Here is a 17185-nt window from a genome sequence, read left to right on the forward strand (position 1 = left end):
AGGCAGCAAGTTCAGGTGTTTACCTATGCCACCATCTTGGTTTCTCCGGTCTTCTTATAGTTTTCCTCTCTTGCTTTTTCATTGGCTTTGCCCCCTTTCCATTCTGTAGAAAGGTGAGTGGAGGTGTTGTGCCCTATGGCTTTGTTATTTCGGATGTTCCAATGCCCTGGGTGACCCTGCTTTGTCTCTAAGATTCACTTACAGTCCTTGACCTTCTGGGTCCAAAGTCCTGGTATTTCCTGGTCCTGGAATTTTGACCTGTCAGGCTCACATTGACCTAGAGTCATGCTGAACAGCACAATGGAAACTAATTGCCATCTTCCCTGGGAGACAGAGTGTGTGGGCTAGAGACTCAGACCAGCCATGCAGCCTGTGCTGGCAGGGGACCTATACTGGGCCCTGGGCTAGCATCTGAGGCAGAGCCAGGTCTGGGATGAGGAAAGCAATGTGTGTGTGCGGGGATGGGGGGTGGGGGGTAGGCATGGTAGGACAGATGGCTGGACCTGAGAGAAAGAGCCGTCCTCTGAACCTGGCTCTGCTCCTAACAGGCTGTGTAGCTTTTGGAAGGCACTTTGCCTCTAGGCCTCAGTATTCTCATCTGTAAAGCCAGAGGGTTGGGCTGTGTGACCTCAGAGGTCCCTACAACTCCTGTGAATCTATCATTGTTCCCATCTCCAATTGTATTGGTAGCACACTGGCATCTGCAGAGTCATCTGCCCTGAACATCTCCAGGCTATGTCCTCCTGCCAGAGCATCCCTCAGGCTCCAGGGCAGCGCTGGCACTGAAGTTCATAGAAGAATAAGATGACCATTCACCATGCATTCAGCAAATATTACGTGCCTACAATGTGCTGGAAATAGGGCTGTCCCAGTGTGTGTATATGGGATGAAGGAAGAACAGGAATGGTTCATGGCCTCAGGGAACTTACAGACTCAGGTGTTAATTGGGAGAGAGGAATGGGGAAGGGAGGCTGGGGGGGTGGGAAGTGGAGCAAGCTCCTGCTGGCATTGTGGGTTTAGGGAGGACTGAGTACAGAGCTGAGCCCCAGTTCTGCCCCAGTGAATGCGTCGGTTTCTGGTGCTTTTTTCTGCAGCCATGCAGGCTTGGGCTCCAAGGTCTCCGCACACTGGCCTCTGCACACAGAAAGGAGCCCTCTTCCCCCAAGTCTGCAGTGAGCTGACACTCAGTTTGTCTCCTGCAAAGAGCCAGGAGAAAGAAAGTGGAGAAGCAGGAGGAGGCAGGCAGTAGCAGGGGAGCAAGGCGCTGGGGGATTTGGCATTTTCCTGCCACTCCAACTGTCCTGGTATCTTTCGGATCCTCTGCCTCTTCCTTACTCCCACCAGAGAGGACACACAATAACCACGTCACCGGTGCCATTTTGCCCAGGCCTGAAAGGCTTCATTGGGATTCTGCACGACTCCCCTGCCCCCACACGGTGACATTCAGCAAGTTGCATTTGTTCTGTACAAAGCTGTTTGCTGAATAAAAGGACATAAGTCACCCATCCCCTTGGAAACTGAGACAGCCCAAGCCACAGCATTCTCTAGCCAGACAGGAAGGGGAGCTGTTGAAAGCCTCTGGGAGGGAAAAGGTGGGACCCCTAGGACTCCCCTCCCTATTTTATGCTTATGGGGGGCAGGAAGCTGACCTCTCCATCCCTTTGCCTCCAGAATCAGGCCCTCGGGGCTCCTAGAAGCTGACCTCTCCATCCCTTTGTGTCCTACTTCCATAGAAGACACATTCCAAGAAGGAATGTATTCAACTGGGCTTTGTTCAAGCAATAATAGAAGGCCTTCTGAGCTCAAAGCATCCTGTCCATTCGTGTTTACCTGGAAAGGGCCTTTTGTTTTTTCTCAAGGCAGTGGTTCTCAACCTTTTTAACCCTTTAATACAGTTCCTCATGTTGTGGTGACCGCTGAATAACAAGGCCTACCTGATTTAAAATAACCATGAAATTATTTTTGTTGCTACTTCGTAACTGAAATTTTGTTTGGGTTTTGGAGAACTGCTAGCAGGGTCGCCTAAGACCATCAGAAAACACAGATGTTTACATTATGATTCATAGCAGTAGCAAAATTACAGTTATGAAGTAGCAATGAAAATAATTTTATGGCTCGGGGTCACCACAACATGAGGAACTGTATTAAAGGGTCACGGCATTAGAAAGGTTGAGAACCACTTTTCTCATCTGTCCAATGGAGATTAGGGTACCTACCTCCTATGAATTAAACATTTTAGATGCATATAAAGTATCTAACTCAGCACCTGATGCTTAGTAAATTCTTTTTTAAATGTTAGCTATTTCTATTATGATCTTTTCTATTTGATACACCCCACCATGAACCCACCTACCCCCACACATCCATCCCCAACACAGGGAAACCGCAGACTCCTCGGGTCTGCTTTGAGAGTGGGTCTACTCCCCAGACACCAAGAACTTCTGGGGAAGGAAGGGACCATGCTGCACTCTGAGGAAGACCTCTCGGTACTGAGGAGACTGGGTCAGTGGCTGCCCAGAAGTGGAATGGGCAGTGGGAGCGAGAGAGCCCCAGGGATTGGGATCCTCTGGGGCTGAAAGCTTCTCCCTCTCAGTGCTCACATGGCTGGGAAATTTGGCTCTGCTCTACTTCTTTCTGAAATGTTCGCTTCAGCAGGTGTAAAGGCCAGTGAACGGGATTGGCGGTGCTGGCTTTGAGTGGCTGTGAGTGGTCTCTTTTCAGGCCCACGTGATCTTTGCAATGTGACCCTCATGCAAATAAAGAGCATCGGTGTCTGTCATTCCCACAGAAGTGCCCGCAAAGGGCAGTTTTTGGTTTTAACTGCTGGAAGAAAGTTTCCTGAGCGTTCCTTCTCTCACTGTGTCTACTTCATTCTTTGTTAAATATGAAGAGTTTTACATTTTAGTCAGATTTCATTATTTAATTCCCATAGAAATGTGTTGGCCAGAGTGTAACAGATTTGTTCTGAAGGGACATTCAGAAATGAAGACAGGCTGTCTCTCACACTCAGCAGTCTGGAAGGCTCTGGAAGAGAGCATTTGAGGGTTTCCTGCCCCTAGTGCCCTGTACCACCTCAGAACCACTGCCTGGACCCAGTGAATTCCACGAGGAGAGTCCTTAGGGCCCAGGCAGACCCTTGTGCATCTGGAGGTGGGTGGAGAGAGGCCTGGGGCAGAAAGGGGTAGAGACTTTGGGGTGATTCCCACCGCTCTGAAAACTTGAGGCTGTCACCACCAGAGAAATGGAAGGAGGGGGTCTTTTCTAAAAGTGATGTCTTGGGGTTTTTGTGGCCTTGACCTCCTACCTCTTCAGGGCCTTTCCCCCATCCCCAATCACCTTTCCACCTCCCCCCCATCCCATCCCCACACACACATTGATGAGAGATTCTCCTTAACAGTGAAGAGTCATGAGCATTGAAGAACCACTTACCCCTGTGGAGATGTTGGGATCCTAAGTGTGAGGTAGACCAGTCCAGAGTTGAGACTCCCTTGGCTTGGCCACATTATCTTATAAACTGGGCTTTTACACAAAAATGAATATACCTACCACCCAATTTCTTTCTGATTAGCCAGGCCCTAGCCCTGGAGGGGTATCTCTTAATCCATATATGATGTCTAGGTGTGGTGTAGACTGGCCACTCTTTCATGGAGGACTTTGGAAGAGACTTCCTGGGAGTTACGATCTCCTGGGGTTTTAGGAGGTCAGCTGTGAGTGAGCAGACCTCAAATGTAATGATGGCTCACACATACGTATTAAGCATTTACTGTATGCCAGCAGGCACTGTTCCAAGACCCATGCCATGCAAAACCTCATTTCATCTTCACAGCAACCCTGAGAGGTGAGTGCTGTCAAACTGTGCAAATGAAGGATCGATGGCTGAGATCTGAAGCCAGGCAGGATGGTTCCGTAACCTGAGCCTTAAGCCTCCATCGTCCTACCTCTGCACTGCACTCCGAGAGGAGTGTGCGCCCAATGCCTTTATAGACCCAGGTGTGACTTGTGGAGTCAGAAGACCCCTTGGATGGTCAGGTAGTCCAGCCCCCTCACTTTACCAGGTGGAAACTGAGTCCCAGAGAGAGGAAATGACTAGTCCCCTGGCCAGTGGCAGAGAAATGGACAGAATCAGGTACTATCCATTGGCTCACCTTTATGTGCTATGCTCTGACCCTCTCATCTGAGAAGAAAGCAGAGCCGAAAAAAATGGATTCATAAATCTCAAGAAGTCTGAGCTAGATTCGGTTTCCTCTTTCTGTTTCTGGTATAGGTATATTTTAAGGGGTCCGTGGATGAATGTCTGATGGTGTAATTTCAGGCAGAGTTAATTGGTGATGAGGGGAAAAGTCTTAATCCTACGCTAGAGGGAAGGAACTTCAAGTCCACTCTGTCACCTAAGCGGCATGTCAATTCCACTTGGTCTCCAGGTACATAATGGAAACGACCTTTATTAAGTTCTGTTTCTAGGAACTCCCTTAAAACTCATAACCAGTGTTATACAATAGGTATCAGCCCCTGAGGTGTTATAGGTATCAGCTCCATTCTACAAACGGGGACACCAAGGCACAGAGAGGCTAAGTGACCGAACAGCTAAATGATAGAAACAAGATTCAAATCCAAGGGCATCTGACACCAAATGCCTGGCTTCTCATTCCTCCCACTGTGACTAGCAGAGAGCAGTGGTTCTCAAAGTGTGTTCCCCAGAACAGCAGCAGCCCCTGGACACGTGTCAACACCATCAGTTCTCAGATTTGACCGAGACCCAGTGCATCAGAAATTCTGGGAGCAGCAATTTGTGTGTTAATAAGCCCGCCAGGTGATTCTGATGCCCACTCAAGTGTGAGATCCACTGGAAAACAGATGCTGCCAGGCCCAGCAAAAGGGAAATCATCTCAGGCATCCTCACTGACTTCCAATGTGTTTGGATAGTTTATATTGAGTTCTTGTGGTTCCTGAATCCTCAAGGTGTCACTGGCAGCCATCTCTCGGAGACCCCTCAAACGATTTTCTTTGTCTTCATGTCATCACCAGGAGCACGGCAGATCCTCCTGCGTCCACTTCCTCCTGCTCTGTTTCCTTAGCCATGTCACACTTCCCCAAAAAGCCTTGACCTTTGTTGGGCACGTTGTGAGTTCCGTTAACAGAAATAACTCTGCGGATGGGGATATTTTTAATTGAATTGTGTGAGCCAAGAACTGCAGAAATAAAACCAGGGCTCCTGCATCCGTGGCTGTGGGTGGTTTCGTTTTCCACCCTCATCCTGGAACCTGACACCAGTCTCCACCGGGAGCACAGGTCCCCAGTCTGCAGCACCGGCCGCTCCTCCCTGCCTTGGCCTGCGCCTCACCTGCCAGGTCTTCACTGTCTGTTCTGCTATCATTACCTAGCTTCAGCTCCCAACCAGTTCCTCTGTCTGCCAGACTCTGTCTTACTGTCATTAAGTCATTTTTGCCCTAGCTGGTTTGGCTCAATGGATAGAGCGTCGGCCTGTGGACTGAAGGGTCCTGGGTTTGATTCTGGTCAAGGGCACATTGTGGGTTTGATCCCCTGTGGGATGTATGCAGGAGGCAGCCAATCAATGATTCCCTTTCATCATTGATGTTTCTACCTCTCTCTCCCTCTCCGTTCCTCTCTGAAATCAATATATATATTAAAAAGAAATCATTTTTGATCACACATCATGTGGGACTCCCTGCAACACAAACTGATGCCACGCACAGATCAGGGCTGAGCCGTTTTATGCACGACTGTACCTCTTTACACAGGCGCAGGGGACATCGGTACTGAGGTTCCCCCCATCTTGTGGGCTACTTGCTGCAGCCCCTGCAGATATCCACAGGGGAGGGAGGCCTGCCCAGAAGGAGCCCTGCACTCCTCCTGCCGCCCCGCCCCTCAGCAGCACCTGCGAGTCCAGACAAGCTCTGCGGGAAGCCCTCTAATCAGCCTCCCATGCCACATCATCACTCACAGCGTGTGTGGCTGAGGGGGGCGGGGGGGGGGGGGGGGGAAGGACCCGCACGCCACTCTGCTGCGCTGCCTGCCGATGGAACCCATGGGGCCATTCCCAGGCAGCTTTTCCAAGTGGCAGATCAGCTCTGGGTGGTTTTGCACAGCAAGCCGGTGAGCCCGGCCATCCTGGGTCAAGGGGCAGAGCTTCCAAAGGCGCAGGCCACTGAACTGCTTCCCCAGCTGGCCATGTTGCTCGAGGTCTCGTTCATTCACTTGGTCTCTTACTCATTTTACAAGTGTTTGTTGGACTCGTGTTTGGACAGGGATGCAGAGATTCAGAGCACTGCCTCTTCCTGCAGGAGCACGTACCCTGGTGGGAAGACAGGCAAGTAAATGTTAGGACACGGGCACAGCTGCGGTGGTGAACAGAAGGCATGCCAGGGTCCAGTGGTGGAGGAGGAGCACTCCTGGAGAGATGACAATTACACGGAGACGGCAAAGTTGGGCTTGGGTGGCAGAAAGAACAGTGTGTGCAAGAGGGTGGAGGCACATAGTGAGGTGGCAGGAGGGGTGCCTGAGTGCCGAAGGGGCAGGAGACGCTGGGAAGCTAACAGGCCTGGCTTGCTTTGCTGAGAAACTCCGGTTTCCTACAAGGGATGTGGGAAACTCATGAAAAAAATATAAGCAGGGGAGTGACAGGGCCAAATGATGTTCTAGTAGGATTGTTCTGGGAGATTATTTGGAGGCAACGAGACTGGTTAGGAGGCTGTCACAGTCACGCTGTGGAGGGAAATGATGCCCTAAATCTCAGCAGTGGCCGTGCGGAGGGGAGGAGTGGGTGGAGCCCAGAGGCACGGCGAAGCAGGGGCCTGGTGGCAGTGTAGAGGACAGATCCCAGTGGACAGCCTCCTGAGCTGCTGAGAATTCAGAACACTCCGTCTTCGATACGAATGTTTGTGTACAGTACAGTAAGGTGTGCAAATTATACTAAATAATGTGCCTATATTTTCAGGGGGGGGGTTTTGCGGGGGGGGGAGGGGAGGGAGATACTGGCTTTGGGACTTCAATCTGAAGAATTCCTCAAATCAGACATTGTCAAATATGTACTGACAAGTTAAAATAATAAATACCAAGTAAAACATAAAACATGTAGAACCTGACTTCTCTGCAAGAGATGCTAGCACAACCTGTGGTCATGTGAGTACTGCCCATGACTGGCATTCAGACAAGAGCACCCAGATTCACACAGCGGCAGGACTCAAAAGTGGGCCGGTTAATCCCTGGCTGGTGCTGCGCGGTGGATAGAACATCGGCCCACGGAGAGGAACGAGTAACCTGAGGGAGGGTGATGTGGGAGCAGGAGAGGAGTCTTTGAAGAACGGGTTGATTACCGTGCTGACGCTGCCCAGAGGCTGGTGGGACGTGGACAGAAGTTAGTGCCATTGGCCTTGGCAGCACCGCGGCCGGTGGGGGTCCCCACAAGAGAAGTGTGAGCAGCATGCTGCAGGTGGACGCGTGGCTGGAGCGGTGGAAGGGAATGGGGCTGAGAAAGTGGAGACAGCACGGAAGGGACGCCTTCTGGAAGTTCAGCTCTCAAGAGGATTAGAGAAAAGCGTAGTTTCTAGAGAGCAAAGAAGGGTCAAAGCAGGGTTTTACTTTGTAAAACAGAAAATAAGTGCTAATGAGAACGTAGTAGAGAGGGAGAACTGATACTGTATGAAAGAGCATTGCAAACTTAATGTGTCCAAAGCTGAAGTCTCCCTGCTCCTCCGCACCTGTGTCAGCCTATCATCAACGCTTCCTAAAAAGGAGCAACAGGCCCCCAGAGCCAAGCCAGAGCTGAGACTCTTCGCTGACTCCTGCTTCCTCACGTCCCACATCCCTCCATCACCTGATGCATCTGTTCTTCGGGACGATATTTAGACCCACTGGGATAGGGTCTAAACGGGCAGTCAGACATCCCTCTCACAATCCAGGACTGCTGGCTCCCAACTGCTCGCCTGCCTGCCTTCCTGATTGCCCCTAACCACTTCTGCCTGCCAGCCTGATCACCCCCTAACCACTCCCATGCCAACCTGATTGATGTCTAACTGCTCCTCTGCCAGCCTGTTTGCCCCCAACTTCCCTCCTCTGCTGGCCTGGCCACCCCTAACTGCCCTCCCCTACAGTGTTGATCACCTCCAACTGCCCTCCCTTGCAGGCCTGGTGACTCCCAACTGCCCTTCCTGCTGGCCATCTTGTGGTGGTCATCTTGTGTCCACATGGGGGCAGCCATATTGTGTGTTGGAGTGATGGTCAATCTGCATATTACTATTTTATTAGATAGGATAGAGGCCTGGTGCATGGGTGGGGACCAGCTGATTTGCCCTGAAGGGTGTCCAAGATCAGGGTGGGATTCCCTTGAGGCATGGGGCAGCCTGATCGAGGGGCCCATGGTGGTTTGCAGGCCAGCCATGGCCCCTGGCGACCCAAGCAGAGGCCATGGTATCTGGAATTTATTTACCTTCTACGATTGAAACTTTGTAGCCTGGAGCAGAGCCAAGCCTCCTGCTTGCTCCACAGCTGCAGCCATTTCTGTTTGGATTTGTTTACTTTCTATAATTGAAACTTTGTATCCTTAAGTGGAGGCCTAGGCTGGCCAGGGTGTGTGGAAAGCTTGGCTTCCTCTATTGCCGGGCAAACCCAAGCCTCTCAACTGCTCTCTGTGGCTGTAGCCATCTTGGTTGGGTTTAATTTGCATACTTTCTCTGATTGGCTGGTGGGCATGGCTTGTGGGTGTGGCTTGAGCAGAGTGATGGTTAATTTGCATATTACTCTTTTATTATGTAGGACAACTATTTAAACTCCATTTGTTTCTTTCATCAGGACAGGACCTGTGTTTGTGTTGTCTGTACTTATACCAGGTCCTTAGCACAGCATCTGGCACATAGGAGACACTAAATGCATATTTGTTGGAAGGAAGAGATGGAGAAAGGAAGGAAGGGAGGATGGATGGACAGAGGGAGGGAGAGAGAGGAGAAGAAGGGAGTGAGGGAAAGATGGAGGGCAGACCAGAAAGGGCAAGAAATTAGCTCCTGCCCCTGCCATGGGCTCCGTGTGCCCACGCCAGCTCTGAAACTGCAGGGTGGCCACACAGCCTCACGCTGACTGCTGTAAGAGAGGTGGCTCCTCGCACATGACTCTATGGCTGTGGCCAATTGCCCCCCCCCCCTTCCCCTTGTCCCCTCATAGCTCCCATCAGGCATCTGGGTAAGGGAGCAGCCCCAAGGGAGAGACACATTAGCATCAGACATTGAGAGGGGGCGGGGCAAGTGCCTGGCCTGGAGATGCTGGCGAGGAAGTGGATGTATGCAGACTTCCTGTGAGTGTCACTTCCCTGTATATAATAAAGATAACAGATAATTAACCCCGCGCAGGACTGAGGAGGTTGTCACTGCACACTCAGTGCGGCACTGAGAGCGGTGAGAGCATGGGGGGGCCTCTCCATGGTGTTAGCACCCAGTGAAGTGGAGAGGGCCCGGCGGTGCGGAGGGGCCACAAGCAGGAAGCCAGACACCTGCTCTTCCCAGTTGTGGGAGCACAGAGCAAGAGCTTTGGAGTCTCAGTTTTGCCTTCTGTAAAATGGGGAGATTATACATCAAAAAGTACCACCCAGAAACGTGACATTTTTCACCTTAAAGGTTATCTAAGAGGAGAAATGGTGGTTGTCCTGGGTGGAGGCAGCAGGATGGTTTTGAAAAACTGTCAACAATCGGCTCCCCACGAGAATTCTAGGGTGACAAAGAGGACAGGAAGAGGGGGGTTTTAAATGCTGCTAGATATTGCAAAATAAGAGAGCGATGGAAAAGGTAAGAGGAGAGGAGAGATGGCAGAGGTCAAGGTGCAGGCCCACGCTGCTTCTTTGGAGGTGGGAAAACAACCACGCTGTGGGGAGGGGCAAGGATTATGGGCGATCCCAGGATTGGCGACCCCAGAGGTGAGGGCCCACCAGAGCACGCTTGTTAGACAGCACAGCCACCTGCCCCGAGCCACAGGCTCTCCAGGGGGGCAAAGATGGTTCTCAGGGAGACGCGGGGAGAAGCAGTCATCGTGAGCTGTATTCCAAAGCCAGCCAGAGACGAAGCCTGGTCTCCTGCCATCCCCGAGCATCTGCAGAGCCGTAGAGACTGGCTGAGTCCTTGTCAGAGGATGTCAGACTGCAGAGAGTCCTGAGAGGTCACCCGGCCCAACGCCAGCTCTGCAGAGAGGAAAGCATTTGTCTGCTGGAGGCAATAGTGCCTTTCCACGGCGCAGCACGGCTTCCTGCTGCCATCTGGGGGTTTCGCAGAAAACACTGATATTTCCCCCCACGGGACCCAAGAATGCCAGGACATGAGCTGCCCATTAACCACTGCGGCCCCATGGTGGCAGTTGCAGGGAGGAAAGTGTGAAATGGGTGTTTGTGTGTGGAGACTGCATCTGTCTGCACTTCCATCGTCCCCCACTCACCACCCCCCTGCAAAGGCAGCCCCCGAGAGCTGATGGGGACCATACGCCCTCAGGAGCTATTGCTGGTTGGCCTATGAGTTGCTGGACTCACAGCTTAAAAGCTTCTACACGGGCCAGACCCCCCTCACTCGGCTCAGCTATTAGTTTTAATTTTTAAAGAATCTTTGAAGGATGCTGATTCCCAGGCCTTGCCTCCAGCTATTCTAGTCGGTAGATCTGGGGTAGGGTTCAGGAATCTACATTTTAACAAGCTCCTTCTGCGGGGTTTTCAAAGGTGTGAGATATAGACTGTCTGCCCCACGGCCCAGGTGTCTTCCCCTGAATCACCATCCCCATGGCGTGATTGATTAATTTATGTAGCGCTTCCCATCATGGGCTGGTGCTTCCACCCGGTTGTGTCTCCATCCCAGGCCTTGACTCGCAGGCTCTGAGCTCATTGTGGGAGCTTTTAGCTGCAGCCTGAAAGCGAGTGAGCCGGCTTCGCGTCACCTGAGTAAAGGGCTGGAAACTAGGCCATCGTGCTTGGCTGAGCAGATCCCTTCTTTCCCAGCTGCTCCACCGCCTCCTCCTGTCCACTGCGCACAGGGCCTGGGCCTCCGGGCGCACCCCCGCCCCCTCAGGGCTGAGGCCTGGACCAGAGTGTGGGGGCAGAGGATGCATGCACAGAGAGTCTGGGAGGACACAGGGAGGGGAACACTGTGCCAGGGCCTGCAGGGCGAGGTCAGGGCCAGGTAAGGAGCAGGTAGATGGACCACAGGGACAAGTGGCTGTGGGCAGGGGGGCAGCCAGACACCAGACCAGGGGAACCAGGAGCCATTCTGGGGTCCACCAGGGAGGTAGGCCCCGCAGGCAGGCGTGGCCAAGCTGGGGTTCATTGCCCTTCCCCTTGGCCTTGCAGGAGTCAGGGTGGGAGTCCCTGGGGTGAGAGGCTGCAATGTGCCCCGCCCTCCGCCCACTGCCACTTCACCCCGAGGCACACCAGGTCCTATCTTTGCTGTTTTCTTCCCTCATTGCCTCTGTCTTGTCCTGTCATTGTCTCCTCTTCCTCCTCCACCTTCACCTCTCCTGCCTCCTTCTCCCCCTCTTCCATTCCCCTCTCCCCCTTTTCTCCCCTAGTTTTTGTTTTTCTCTTGTTCTCTCTCCCCCTTTTTGCTTGTCTCTCTCTCTCTTCATCCCCTTGCCTCTCTTTGTGTGTCTCTCTCCCTCTGCCTCTCACTCCTTGTTCTCTCTGTGTCTCTCACTGACTCTCTGTGTCCTCTGTGTCTCTGTCTCCTCCCTCCTATTATTCCCTCCTATGTCTCCCTTTCTCCCTGTCCGGTTCACCTCTTCCGGACAGCTGGCATCCCTGTATGGCTCAATCATGCTGGATTTATAACACCTGGGGGACATGCAGATGCAGGCCGCATGATGCTGATCTCAGAGCTCACGTTCCACCGGGGAGGAGTCAGGGAGGAGGATGCAAGAGTTCGCCAAGGCAGAACCTGGAGGGCCTACTACCCAATTATCCATCCCAAACGCTCAGACACCGATGTTGCCAATTCTCATGCTTGGGCCAAATTCTTGCCTCCCCCTCCCAGCCCCACCCTCTGACTCACTCACGATCCAGATGGACAAGCCTGAGAGAAGGCTGGGCTTGACCAGGCTCCCAGCATGAGATGGCCATCCTCCCTGCCCGGGAGGGTGGGGGAAGGAGAGTCCCTGCCAGCCCTTCCCTCTGAGGACGTCCTCGGGGCCCTCTCCCCTTTGGTCCCCCTGAAAGGAGTGGGGGGAGCCGATCCATGACCACCACCATGTGGAGCTCTCCCCTTTCTTTCTCCTAAACATTGACAGCACAGCCGGGCTAGGCGGGGTCTCTGCGCAAGCTTCAAGCTCCACACGGGAGCCAGGATGATGGAGGGAGTGTTGTCAGGGCTCAGCCCTCCACTCAGGCAGCCACTCTCCGGAGTCTGTCGGCATGCTGGGCCCTGAGCCACACACTGGACTCGAGGCCTGCATGGGCTGGCAGAGAGCAGTGCGGGGACATTGATGCCTGGGGTCCTGACCCTGTGGTGGGGTCTCCAGGGGCTGTGGGAGCAGAGAGGGGCCTGTTCACCTCCTGAGGACGACAAGGGGCTGGGTATAAAATGATCGGGAGAGAGGAATGGAGTGCAGCGGAGGTGCAGAAGCTGAGGAATCAGTCCAAGAGCCTGGTTAGGATGCATAAGCTCAGGGAGAATTAGGTCTGCACTGAGCCAGGCCTACATTCCCGCCTTGCTGCTCACAGCCCAGGGAACAGGCTCCCCGAAAGAGGACAAGCATGACCCAGTGGGCAGGAGGCATGGCCCTCCAGGAGCAGCCCGAGCCAAAGGAATGAGACTGCCCAGTGGGGGTGATTGGCACGTGCACCACTACCTCCTCCCCCACACCCGGAAGGGGAACGTCAGAGGCAAACTCTCCAAGGTTAGAGGTGGCGTTTAAGAGGTGGAGGGGCCCTTGGAAGCAGGACTCTGACCTCCTTCTCAGGAGAAACCGAGGCTCCAGGTGGTGAGTCTGTGAACTAAAGTCACAACAAGCTCAGTGGTGGGCCCAGGCCCAGGCCCAGGCCCAGGCCCAGGTGGCTGTTCTTTTCACACTGTCCTCTCCCACGTTAAGGTATGTCATTTCCTCCCAATGACCACAGCTCCCCTGAGCGCTGGGGCTCCTTGGCTACAAAGGAAGGACCTGGGAGCCAATGGGAGGGCGGTGCAGGAGGAGGTCCCCTCACCAGAAACCCCAATGGAACCTGGGAAAGGAAGTGAGGGAGACATGCACGCTCCCAGCAGGACTCTGAAGACTGAGAGCAAATTGCACATCTTATACCTTCGCCTGGCACTGAGACGCTGTGAGGTTGAGAAGAAAGGACCTGGGCTTAGGAATTTCCGCCTCCTCCTAGCTCTGTGGCCTTGGGCCACCTGCTGGCCTCTCTGGGCCTGGGGTGCTTAGCTGTGAAGTGGAGGCAACAGTCGGTCATCCGCCTCACAAACCGTGGTGTTAGATGAGGGGGATGGGAAAGGGTCTCTGGTTATTGAAGGGAGCCCCTCGGGGTGAGGAAGGCTCAGGAGGTTCCAGGAAGCAAAGTCGCTCCCTCTCCCCAGCAGAGTGGGGTCCTCCGGCCACTGGTGGCTGCACCTTACTCAGCTCCTGTGGGATGGGGGAGTGTGGGGCCGACCCTCCCTCATGACCCTCCTCCCGCCGCTGCAGCTGCGTGGTGGATGAGATGGACTTCTCGGGCATGGAGCTGGACGAGGCCCTGCGCAAGTTCCAGGCGCACATCCGCGTGCAGGGGGAGGCCCAGAAGGTGGAGCGGCTGATAGAGGCCTTCAGGTAGGACCTGCTCTGCGCCCCCCCCCATACACCTCAGAACACACACCTGGGGAGGTGGGGGGGAGGGGGGGAGGGGGGGGAGGAGAGCTGCTGTGGGCCTAGGAGTGGGAGAGGTGGGATAGATAGAAAGGAGGAAGAGAGAGAAAGGGATAGAGCCCCTCAAGCTCTCCGAGCTGGAACAGCACTGAGGCCTGCGTGCATTTTACTCATCCCACAACAAGCAAATCTTTAATGAGCATCAGTGCAAGGTTGGTGTGGTAGGATCCGTGGGTGTTTGACACCTGTCCTGTCCCCACAGAGGGGAAGAAGACCAGGCTGCAAGGTGTGAGGGGCTTGGGGGAGTGGGGGGCTACGAGGTGTGTGTTTGGGGGGGGGGAAGACTAGGGGAAGGGAGCTGCCCGGACCTAAGGCCTGCAGAGCCTGATTCCTGCCCCACAGCCCCCCTTGCTGGAGCTGGGGAGGTTGGGGAGAGGCCTCAGCCCCCGCTCTGTGTCCCCCACCGCAGCCAGCGCTATTGCATGTGCAACCCCGAGGTGGTGCAGCAATTCCACAACCCTGACACCATCTTCATCCTGGCCTTCGCCATCATCCTCCTCAACACCGACATGTACAGCCCCAACATTAAGCCTGACCGGAAGATGATGCTGGAGGATTTCATCCGAAACCTTCGAGGTGAGGAGGTGGGGGCAGCCTGTTCTGTTCAGTGTTCATTCTGTGAGTTTGAGCCCAATTGCAGATTGTCTTCAGTGGCCAAGGGCACTGGACGCTGCCCTCTGGGCCTGGTCACGCAGAGCAGTCTGGGAAAGTTGCCCGCATGCCAGGCACCTGGGGCGTTTCCAGGAGGCACTGCCACTGCCCTGTACCAAGCCGCAAGGGCCCTGGGCAATGTCCTGGCCCTTCACGGACTGTCCTCCATCGGTTGACCTCTAGGCCCCTGGCACTAAAGCTAATGCCTAGTCCTTCCCACTTCGCAACTTCTGAGGTCTCTTCGGTCCTGGGTCCATTTAAGTCAGCCGTGCAGATAGCGAATGGAATCTGCCAGCCAAGTCCTCCTCTTAACACGGTGCGCCACCGGGCAGGGTGTGGTGGTGCACAATTGATTTTTTCTTTATTTTTAGCTTTTTCAAAATAAAAGTTACACGCAAACATAATTTAATAAAGTCAAATAATTCTACAAGGCTTACTAAAAAAAAAAAAAAAAAAAAAAAAAAAAAAAAAAAAAATCAGTCCCCGTGCCTGTTGCCACTCTCCTGCCTTAGGGGCAACCATTTAATTTCCCCCTCGTTCTTGAGTTTCTTCTATATCATTAAATTACATGCTTCCTCCTGCTGCTTTTTTCTTATTCCTTTTGTTATTATAACAAAAAAAATGCATACTGTAAGGTTTATAAACCTGAGATCTTGATGAATGTTTATATTCCTATACAGCTATGTAATCACGCCCAGATCTAAATATAGATCACTATCCTCACCTGGGAACCTTCTCGCAGGTTCTGTTCCATTCAATACCCCTGCCCTTGAGTAACAACTCCTCTGGCCTTCCATCACCACTGCCAAGTTGTGCCAGCTCTGGAATTTCATATGAACGGGATTATACAGTACATATATTTTGGTATGCAGTTTCTTTCACACTCTACTACTTACTCATTTAAAGAAAACAATTAAGTGTTATCTATTAATTTCTGCCTTAGTCTGTTCAGGCTGATAAAACAAAATACCACAGCCTGGGTAGATTATAAACAGCAGACACATTTCTCACAGTTCTGGAGGCTGCCAGTCCAAGGTCAAGGCACAAGCAGATTCAGTGTCTGGTGAGAGCCCTCTTCCTGGTTCTAGCTGATGCTTCTCGCTGTGTCCTCCCAGGTGGAAGGGGTGAGGGAGTCTGTGGGGCCTCTCTCATAGGTGCACTGATACCACTCATGAGAACTCCAGCTTCCTGACTTAAGCACCTTCAGAAGGCCCTGCCTCCTGATACCGTTGGGCATTAGGATTTCAACATATGAATTTGACAGGTACATAAACATTCAGGAGATAGAGTGGAATAAAAGGATTTAGCCTTCTTTCATTTACCTTCACTAACCCATCCCCCCTAAAATTACATCACAACCCCATGCATCATTTGTAGCATCATATTTGTAATGTCATTGTTTATGTTAAACACAAGCCAAAGCTGAGTAAACATAATGCAAAGCTGAGTCTTGAAGTATAAAATGATTACAAATCCTTTCTATTTCTTTTTTTCTTTTTCTTTTTTTGGAGTGAATACTTGTATTCTTTTCCCATGTGTTCAGCTCTTTATGTACCTGCCATTAATTCATCTCCAAACTCTTCACCTCAAGTGTCAAGTTCCTCCAAACACATTGAGCCCCAGCAGGTATTTCCTGAGTTTCATATTCTGGGAGCTGTGTCTCCCGGGGCCTCTAGTTCTGCTCTGGTCTGGACAGCTGCACGGCTGTCATTCTGGTATCTCCCTTCACCATCGTCTGGGGACCCTTCACCTTGCTCCTGTGTTAGATTTCTGTTGCCTACATTTCATAGCTTCCTCTTTGAGAGAGAAGAGGTATACTTCCCCCCGCCCCCTAGGAAAAAAGGTACACTGGAGGCAAATTTTTTGAAAACTTGTGTGTCTGAATATCTTTTCCTATCTTGACTCTTTTTTTTTTTTTTAGTAAATCGGATTAATCCCATCACTTTTTTAAAAATACATTTTTATTGATTTCAGAGAGGAAGGGAGAGGGAGAGATATATAGAACCATCAATGATGAGAAAGAATCATTGATCGGCTGCCTCCTGCATGCCCTACACTGGGATTGAATTCACAACTCACGCTATGTGCCCTGGCTGGGATTCAAACCGTGACCTCCTGATTCATACGTTGACGCTCAATCACTGAGCCATGCCAGGTGGGCTTTTATCTTCACTAGTGATTGGCAATCTCCTTCGGAATAGAATTTCAGATTGGAAACATTAAACACTGAATTTTTAAGGCATTGCTCTATTGCCTTTAACTGACAATGCTAACGAACACTGCCATTCCAATTCCTGGCCTTTTGCTATTATTTTTTTTTTTCTTGCTCTCTCCAAAATGTTATAGGTTCTTCCCTTTGTCCTTTCTGTTCTGAATTTTCATGAAGGTGTACCTTGTGGTGGTGTTTGTTTGTTTGTTTGTTTATTGTTCTAGGCACTGGGTTGTTCCTTTAGTTTAGAAACACAAGCCTTCCAATTGTGGGAAGTTTTCTAAATATTGTATTTGTTCATTTCTCTGTCCTCTTTTTCTGGAACTCTCATTACTCAGATGTTAGATCTCCTAGTTTGATCTTCTAATGTTTACAGTTTTCTACCTGCCATCTTTGTCTTCTAGTTGACTTTCTTGAAGATATCCTTACCTTTCAAGTCTCTTACTAAGTTTTCCG

The 17185-nt window shown here is 51.9% G+C and overlaps 1 protein-coding gene across 6 annotated transcripts in view; it reads left to right on the top strand.

Annotated features, from left to right (window-relative positions):
• IQSEC3 (IQ motif and Sec7 domain ArfGEF 3) overlaps window positions 1-17185 on the top strand; it is a 104930-nt gene that overhangs the window by 73168 nt on the left and 14577 nt on the right. For all 6 annotated transcript variants that reach the window (XM_045588368.1, XM_036458026.2, XM_036458027.2 and 3 more), the window contains 2 exons: window positions 13651-13773; window positions 14279-14445. In XM_045588368.1, coding sequence (XP_045444324.1) covers window positions 13651-13773; window positions 14279-14445 — 290 coding nt within the window. The remainder of the gene's footprint in view (window positions 1-13650; window positions 13774-14278; window positions 14446-17185) is intronic.

The sequence above is a fragment of the Pipistrellus kuhlii genome, unplaced genomic scaffold (assembly GCF_014108245.1).
Source record: "Pipistrellus kuhlii isolate mPipKuh1 unplaced genomic scaffold, mPipKuh1.p scaffold_m20_p_3, whole genome shotgun sequence".
In the NCBI taxonomy this organism is placed as follows: Eukaryota; Metazoa; Chordata; class Mammalia; order Chiroptera; family Vespertilionidae; genus Pipistrellus; species Pipistrellus kuhlii.